This window comes from Eubalaena glacialis, chromosome 14 (assembly GCF_028564815.1).
Source record: "Eubalaena glacialis isolate mEubGla1 chromosome 14, mEubGla1.1.hap2.+ XY, whole genome shotgun sequence".
Lineage (NCBI taxonomy): Eukaryota > Metazoa > Chordata > Mammalia > Artiodactyla > Balaenidae > Eubalaena > Eubalaena glacialis.
Window position 1 is genome coordinate 80,530,015 of NC_083729.1, and position 8,794 is coordinate 80,538,808.

The window sequence follows — 8,794 nt, forward strand, 5'->3', positions numbered from 1 at the left end:
TCCCACATCTGCTGGTCTGGGGGAGGCCAGGGCCTGTACCAGCTGCTGTCACAATTCTGCCTTTACAAACTGTAAAAACTCACCGATGATCCCAGGAGCATGTTCAAATACAAAATCTCAAGTTCAGAGAGAACTGACTTCCCTTCAGCTTTCCTGATGCTCAAATCTTGTTTGCAAAGGGCAGCCTCTCCTCTTTCATGGGTCCCTCTGCAACGCAAGGGCTGGGAGAACCATCCTGCCTCCACTTTGGGATTTCACAGAGGTTTTCTTCAGAGGTCTAGTTGTTCATTTTCCAGGATTCAGTTCACCCCTTCCACTTTATTTGAGGAATTCCTGTTACCTGTATTGTTTCACGCTTGATTATTAAAAAGTCTGATCCTGTTCAGCTACATCATAGAACTCTGTCAAGTCCTCTTGTCTTATTTCATTACCTCCTCGGGGCTCTGGGCGCAGTAATGGGTCTATCACAGGTGCTCAAAAAATCACTCGTTCTCTTGAGGCTTGAGACACAGCTCCCCATGCTGAGACAGAGGCCTCCAGAAGAGAGACCTGAACCGTGTGGAGGTCGAGCCCTGAGCCCTGCTGGGACTCTGACCCAGCTGCCCCCCCATCTCTGGGCTTCAGCCTCCTCCTTTGTAAAATGACTGGGGAAGAGGTTGGGGCTGAGTGGCTGCCGAGGCCCCCGCCAGCCCTCACAGCCTGGTTCTGAGAACACAGCTTGCGGTATAGCTCTGACCTACCTCCCCTTTACCCCAATATGGGAGCGCAACGGTATTATAACCCTTGCGGTGTACCGTAGACATGGTAGAGTCTCGTTTTGTGTCAATTAAAGTAAACACGTAAAGAAAAAGTTAACCCTTCCCACCCCACCCCCAGGAAAACAATAATAATGAGAATGAATACATATGGAAGGAAGGAAGGCTGGAGAAACCGAAAGGGAAGGACTCTTGCTCTCCCTGTCAGGAGAGTTCTCAGTTTGAAGTCTTGTAGTGGCTGTCACGCAGGGCCCATCGCCATGTTAGGGGCATCTCTCTGAAGGGCTGGGCTTGCCTCCCTGTCTGACCACAGGCCTGGAAGAGAGGCAGGTGATCATCACTGCAGCAAGAGCCCCTGCAATGCGATGCAGCATCCACCCGTGTCTACCCACCCCTCACCAACCTCCCAGCCTTCATGGGGGTCTGAGGACTTGTCCCTGTGGCACCAGCACGGCACTGGGTGAATGACCTCAGCAACCCTGCCAAGAGCTTTCCTTGTGCCATCTTGTTTAATCCTCATGGCAACCTGAGGGGTAGCCACCGGGGATGAGAAGTTAGAGAATGTGCCCAAGGTCACATAAATAGGAGGTGGTGGAGCCAGGATCTGAAGCCAGTTAGCCTAGCTTCTTAGAGACTTTGTCAAGATCCCCATGGAGGTGAGAGAAGCAGGCTGATAACCAAGCCATCATCTGACTTGATTCTCAGCCCTCAGGAGGATCACAGTGATAGGGGAGGATGTGAAAGAACCACCACCATCAACCAAGCAGAGCTACTTTACCTGAAAGTCCCTTTGACAACCCAAATTTGATGCTGCACTAAAAATGTGTTAATTCAGTACTGGGCTGGCACCTTCTAAATGGGCTGATTCATCGTGAGTGTCATGTCTACACACACCATCCTCCAAAACCTCTGTGTTGAAGCTGAGCTGCCCTTGGTCATCACTGAGTTTATTAACTCATGTGTGAGTTCCTCATATTTTTAATCTGCATAGCTTTGTATTTCAAGGCAGAGTTTTATTCTCAGTTGCTCATTTCAAAATGAGAATTTTCAGAAAAGATAGAGATAAGGGACGATTCTCCTCCAAAAGCTCCCAACTGTACCCTGAATATTGAAATTGCTAAAAATCCTTCTCTGCTTTTAAAGAGTCTTTATCCCCTTGGTATATCACCTCTAGTATATGCATTGGAAATTCATTACATTTCCACTGTTAAAAATAATGATGTATAAGACAGCGAACTTGGGTTCCTGCAGAGAAATATCAAGGAGTGTGAAATGCGAACCCCAGGTATAAAACTTGAAACATTTTCACCTACCGAAAGGAACTGGTGAATATAGTTGGTTATCGTTAACGCCCTCTGCCCCGGCCCCCAGCCACAGAGAGGAGCCTGGGCTTTGAATAGCAGTTGCAGCTCTGCTACTTGCTAGCAGTATGGTCTTGGACAAGTCACTAAATGTCCTAAGCCTCAGTCTCCTCGTCTGTAAAATGGTGGTCACAGTACACTTTAGGCTTTCATCAAATGGTTGTTATTATTCAATATTATTGATAATTGGAGTGTAAGCATATCTCTGCCACCTTGGGTAGGTTTCCTGATCTCTGAGCCAGTGATCTGTGAGATGGCACCGCAGTGTTTCCCCCATGGGGTTGCTGTGAGGGTAAGGAAGATCCTGGGTATAACTCCCACCACAGAGCTGGGCTAGAGTTGGCGCTTGCAGGATGTTAGCACAGGGCTGCCTGGCCGAAGCTCGAAGGAGAGAGGAGACTGAGGCCTCTCTTCCAGACACTGCTTTTCGTTTTTGATTTTTCCTAATCACTTCAGAAAGATCATGGGCTGGAACTGGATAAGGGAGTCGAACTGCCAGATAGCTAATTGCCCCTACCCCCTGGTCCTCCTTTCTTCCCACTCCAGTCCTTGGCAGCAAATCAAGGCCCCGAATTGCCACAGGGAAATTAGGAACTGAGGCCATTCTTTATTTGGTTCAGGTGATAAAACTGGCTGTCTCTCAAAAAAGTCTAGACCAAGCCAATAGGAAAAAATAAGTTTTCTTAAGAAAACTACAAGACCCAGCTGGAATCATCCAGATAAATAGACCTCAGGTCTTCGGAGGAGCTAGGATTAATTGGGGGAATTCTTCAGATGGGCTTTTTGATACGAGGCCAAATAAGACAGACATTTCCTGAAGTCACACTTCTCTCCCCCTAAGCCCAACCTGGGCCTCCATTTTCTCCCCAGTGTCAGCCTTCTGCCCCTCTTTGTTCAGGCACTATGCTGACTCCCTGGCCCCCAGGACTCCACTGCCATGGCCTCTCTCTGGGAAAGGTTCCCACCATCTGCTGCTTGGGGAGCCAGGACCTGTGTCCAGGGCTGCCTGGGGTTAGCAGGCCCGGAGGTTATAAGAGACTCACCTGGGACATTTGCAGACGCGTCTTCGGCTCCCTGGATAAGGAAAAAGAAGGGATAAAGTGACTGCCCCATCACCACGAATAGTTCCCAAATATGGTTTCTCCTTCACTTTTCCTATTTATTTAGGATTATAACTCTTTTTTTTTTTTCTAGTGTGGCTATGACTATTTTATTTAAAGCAAACAATAACTACATCGACATTATAAAAAAGACATAATAAACTTGTAAAATGACATTAGTGCATAATGATGATTGACACTGTGAAGATTAATTTATATTATAAAGAAATAAGCTGTAAAGAAAGCATGATATAATATTTATATTTTATGGTTTTAATAGTTATTATTAAAATTTTTAAAAATTGTAGACAGTTTACAATATTGTGTTAGTTTCAGCTGTACGGCAAAGTGATTCAGTTATACAAATAATATGTATATATTTTTTCAGATTCTTTTCCATTATAGGTTATTACAAAATATTGAACATAGTTCCCTGTGCTATACAGTAAGTAAGATTATAACTCATGAGAGTCCAGGTGAGGGCTTCGTTCCTATCCCTCTTTGTATCAATTTAAAAAACATTGCATATATACACTACCAAATGTAAAATCGATAGCTAGTGGGAAGCAGCTGCATAGCACAGGGAGATCAGCTCGGTGCTTTGTGACCACCTAGAGGGATGGGATAGGGAGGGTGGGAGGGAGACACAAGAGGGAGGAGATATGGGGATATATGTATATGTATAGCTGATTCACTTTGTTATACAGCAGAAACTAACACACCATTGTAAAGCAATATTCCAATAAAGATGTTAAATAAAAAACATTGCAAATACAGATGTGGGTGAACGTGGGTTAGTACAATCACCTGTGTGGGATCCAAGACGGGGTGGGGGGCTCGCAAGGAGGGGGACCAAGGATAAACCATTGCCTGTCGTGGTTCTGACCCAGCCCTCCCGGGCACAGGTCCCAGGGGCACAGAGCCCCCCCCCCGCGCCCCCCGCCCCCCGTCCCAGGCGTTTGTAATAAGCCCAGACCTGTGCGCTTGCTACAGGCTTTGCCCATGGAACACCCCACCCCTGCTGCTGCCGCTCCGGGGCACTGTCTTCCTAAAAACCTCCCGGAGAGTGGAAAGAGCAGCGCGAACGGGTCTTCCCGCGTTCTCTCTCCAGGAAAAGACAAAGGCTGCGCCTGGCCCTGCGGAGCAGCTCAGAGTCCCAGGAATTCCAACTCCGACTCCCAGCAAGGGCTGCCTAGAGCGAACCCGCGCAAAGGGCGGGAGTCGGGCGGACTCTCCCCGCCGCGATTCCCTAGGACTTACGACGGTGGCAGATGACCGTGATGACCAGTAACAGGAGAAGGATGGCGCAGGTCCCGGCCAGGGGCGCCCAGATGTAGATATCGCAGGAGAAATCCAGCCCCCTTCTGTCTACTGACGACACAGAAGACGCCGACATTTAGGAGCGGGCCCGGGATCCCTCACCCCACCCCGCCAGCCGGGGCACTTCCTTCTCCCGGCTCCGTCTCTCGGTTTCCCCACCACTCGGGCTGCCCTCGGCTCTACCTGCAGGATCAGGGCTGCAGGTAGAGGGCTCTCCCCGCGCCCGCCTCATCTGCGAGGGCTCTCCCCGCGCCCGCCTCACCTGCGCTGCCCGCCGAGGGCCGGCACACCTCTGGGCACGGAGACACAGTCTGCAACGCTTTGGTGGGCGCCCGCGTGGATGGTGGCGTCGCCGGCGTCGTGGTGGGCTTCGCTGCGGGAGCAACAGAGAGTGGTTAGTGGCCGGGCTGGAGCTGTGCACGCGAACCCTCCCCACCGCTCCGCGCGCCTTTGCCAAGTGGGCGCCTCCTCCCGATTTTCCACTGGAGGAGCCGTAGACCGCCGCCCGCGCGGAGCTCTGCGCTCAGGGCAGGGGAGATGGGTTGGGACCTCCTGGTCCGCGAACCAAACCCGGCGCCTCGGACGTGAATGCAGGGCCCGCTCCCCTCCGCCCGGCCTCTCTCCAGGGCCCCACCAGAAACCTCGTGGGCTTGGCGGTGATACCCGCATTTTACTGACCAGCAAAGGGAGGCTCAGAGAATTTAAGTACAACTTGCCCAGGATCACACAAGCCCGGAACTCGAGCCCAGATCAACCGGACCTAAAAAGCCATCTTCAGTTCCTATCCAGTCGCACTCTAGCCCCTAGCCTCAGTTTCCTCATCTGTGAAATGGGAACAGTATCTAAGTAGCCCCCAGGGGCGCTAAGAGGCTCGAAGCGTGTGAAAAACGGACTCAGACTGAGCCCCAAACCCCACACGGAGGGGTGCCACGCCCCAGGCGCCCGGACCTGGCAAGAAGACAGGCACGAAATTGCTGAAGTACATAACCGAGTTGCTCATGAACGAGCAAAAATAGTAGCCTTGGTCCTCCTCGCGGAAGCGGTGCAGAGTGAGGTGGAAGTTGGCGCCCTCGGCCTTGGTGCCGGAGATGTAATTGGTGTCCAGCCCCTCGGCCGGCTTGGACCGCGTGCTGGAGAGGTACACAAGGAAGATGGGTCTGGAGGCGGCCCCGGGCTTCTGGTAGAGCCAGGAGCAGCCCGACGTCATGCTGGACTGCAGCACCTCGCAGTGCAGCTTCACCTTCTCGCCCAGGCGAGCCTGCACCTGCACCGGCGACATCCGGAACGAGAATGACTCGAGGACCGCGGCGGCATCTGCGGGGCACAGGCAGTGAGGCTGAGCCGGGAGCCCCGCGCCCCCCACCAGCCCTGGCCCCGTCTTCCCCAGGGGTCGCCAACTCACGGAGCACCAGGGCCAGCGGCAGGAGCAGGGCGGTCACCGGCAAGGCCATGGCGCGCTCCCCGCGGCGCCGCTCCGCTCGCGGCTCGAAGCTGCGGAGGAGCGCAGGAGCCAGTGGGACGCCGACCGGGGAAGTTGCGCCCTTCGGCCGGCCGCGGAGCCGATTTCGCGTTCGGAGGATGTGATGTCACGTGAAGTCCCGCGGAGGAGAGAGTCGCCCTCCTTTTCGCTGTTGTCACCTTCCAGCCCAGAGAGGGGGCTGGGGTCCGTGTATGGGCGCCGTCGAGGCAGCCTTGACGGGAAGCTGGGAATGGTTGAGAACCGCGGGTTTGAGGACAAGGAAAAGGACTTGAAAGTGGCCCTTGGAATGGCTCTCCTGTGGGTGTGACAGCGGCAGAGGATAGAGATGAGAGATTTCAAGAAGGGAGGGTGAGTGAGCAGGAAGGAGAGAGAAGTGTCCACTTCCTTTGCCCTCACTCAAAGTGGCCCTAGCACCGGCACCTTGGGGCTTTGGGGCCGTAAAATGGGCCCTGAGGGCTGAAGAGGAGTTCGTGACTGGCCCACTCCTCCGGAGCTCCAAGGGGCAGCAGCCACTCAAGCCTTGTGTGACCTCTGCTGACCACACCCTTCAGGCTCTCCCTAGCAGCTGCACCTGGCCACACAGCCTCACTCCTTCTGGCCCCCACTCAGCAGCCTCCACACCAGCCCCTCTCCTGGCCAGTCCCCCAGCCACCTTGCTGTGAACATTATTCTCCGAAAGGGCCTCTGATGGTGTCACTCCCGCAACCTTCCATGACTTGCAGGACCGCGTGGCAGCTCAGCCCTGGCTTGGCTCCGAGCCTTTGGGTTTTGGCTCCTCCCAAGCCTCTGCCCTGGTCTTTCCCATCCACCTACCGCTGCATTCCCACAGGGCTTGAGATTATCTGAACTGTGGGCTCCTCTTGCCTTTGCTGTTCCCTATGCCTGGAATGCTGTTCTGTTTCCTCCCCGGGCCCAGCTCCCGTGCTAGGGGACTTGGACCTCACTCCTCCGTACCTCTGGCTATGGGTGCTTGGTGGGGACAAGTGTGCAGCCTGGGTGAATGCTTGGGTGGAGACAGTTCTCCCTGTCTGAACCTGACACACACTTGGCCACTTCCTTTATGTCTTCTGCTGTCCGGAAACCTTCCGCCCCATAGTGGGTGCCCTCTCTCATTTCTTCAGGGTCTTCCCACTTTGCATCCCATAGTGGGTGCCCTTCATGCTGCTGCTGCCTGATTCTAAGCCACCTGGCATTATCTGTTCCATGTGTCTGCCCCACCCGTGAGTTCTGCCCCGCGGCAGTGGCGAGAACTATTTTCCAGACACACACCCCGGCCCCCCCCGCCCCCCCGCGAGGTTGCATGTCACATCACAGCTTGGGCTGAGCTGTGTTTGCAGAACTGTACTCCCCTCGTGCGGTCTGAACTTAAGTGTTGGGTGGGCTTCTTTTTTTTTTTTTTTTTTTACTTTGATTTCAACCCCCTCCCCCAGCCCTCCGCCCAAAGCATCAAAGGTGCTTACTCTAACGTGGACCATTTATATTTAGACATGTTTTTTACAGTGTCTTTTAAATTACAAAAGTTATGTACTCTTGAAAAACTTCAGACAATACAAAAAAGAGTATGGGGAAATTTCCCTGTCTCAGCTCTCCTCACCATCATCCATTCTGCGGAGAAAACCACTGTTAACAGTTAAGTGTGCTCCTCAGATATAATCTATGCATAAACAGCTGCTTACACACCATTTTTGACACATGGTTGTACTATGCACATATTTTTTGCAACTTGCCTTTCTTGTCTAACAGCAGAAGAAAGCTTTCTGTGTCAGCACCTGTAGATCTACTCCATATTTCTAAAGGGGCGCATTTTATATGGGTGTTCCCTAACTTAGTTTTCCTATTAATAGACATTTAAGCAGTTTCTCAATATTTGCAATTACTAGTAAGGCTGTAGTAGATACAATGTATCTGTATCATTGAGGAGACACTCATGCACATGTAACATTTTCAGATGGAAGACAGGCAGGTTGGGGAAGGAAAACCCTTTGTAACTGTAAATATGACTGTGGCACACAGTGGGTCCCCTGGCATATCGATATATGTGTGTGTGTGTGTTCCTGGCTGTGTAGACACAGTGCTGTGCCTTAACTTACATCAATGAGGGTGACAAGGAAACAGCCAAGTCCAGATAGGCCACTGACAAGGCAATCCTCTTTTTAGATAGTTTCCCATTTTGCTTCATCTCTGTTCCCACTGCAGGAATGTTAAATGGCCCTTCTGGCCAAAAGATGCAATCAGGAGGGTGGTGAAGAGGATGGCCAGCCACAAAGGCATACCTTGCTGGTGGAGGAAGAATTGGAGGGGAGCCAGAGTCAACCCGCCGATATTTGGTTCTTGGGAACCAGGTCCCTGAGTACGATGATGGCCAGATTCTGGGGTACAAGACTTGAAAATAGAATCGTCCTATCCCAGTCTCCTGAAAGTGAACTGCAGCTGGTTTGGAGGTCTTCCAGCCTTGCAGTTAAGAAAAGTGTCAGTCGTGTGTGTGGCAGCCCCTTTTGTGCAGAGCATGACAGAGGATGGGGGGATGTCAGGGCAACATGTCAAACCCACCAAGGAGGCTTTGCGACCCCAATGATATTTTTCACAGAACTGGTAGATTCTCAATGAAACCACAGTGACATCCGCCCTGCAAAAGACAGGAGAACAGATGCAATTGTGCAAGTTCTGGGGATGCTTGTTTGCTGCAGGGCCAGGTGTGCAGAGGGCTGGGTGGGGCCTGCCAGGTAAGCTTCCACATCCCACACTGTGTGGCACTCACATGGGGTGGATAAAGAAAGG

At 52.2% G+C, this 8,794-nt stretch overlaps 1 protein-coding gene across 1 annotated transcript; it reads right to left on the minus strand.

Moving 5' to 3' along the window:
• Window positions 1-916: 916 nt before the first annotated feature.
• CD8A (CD8 subunit alpha) lies at window positions 917-6,011 on the minus strand. The gene is made up of 6 exons (XM_061211252.1): window positions 5,939-6,011; window positions 5,485-5,850; window positions 4,799-4,909; window positions 4,473-4,587; window positions 3,160-3,186; window positions 917-1,070 (listed from the first exon to the last, which is right to left on the minus strand). The coding sequence occupies exons 1-6, from the start codon at window positions 5,985-5,987 to the stop codon at window positions 1,019-1,021; spliced, it is 720 nt and encodes a 239-aa protein (XP_061067235.1). The 5' UTR covers window positions 5,988-6,011; the 3' UTR covers window positions 917-1,018.
• Window positions 6,012-8,794: the final 2,783 nt, after the last annotated feature.

Coding starts and splice junctions, on each gene's coding strand:
- CD8A (XM_061211252.1), bottom strand. CDS start 5,987: ATGGCCTTGCCGGTGACCGCCCTGCTCCTGCCGCTGGCCCTGGTGCTC. Junction 4,588..4,798: donor GCCCTCGGCGGGCAGCGCAG/GTGAGGCGGGCG, acceptor CTGTGTCGTCAG/TAGACAGAAGGGGGCTGGAT. Junction 1,071..3,159: donor CGCGTCTGCAAATGTCCCAG/GTGAGTCTCTTA, acceptor CCTCTCTTCCAG/GCCTGTGGTCAGACAGGGAG.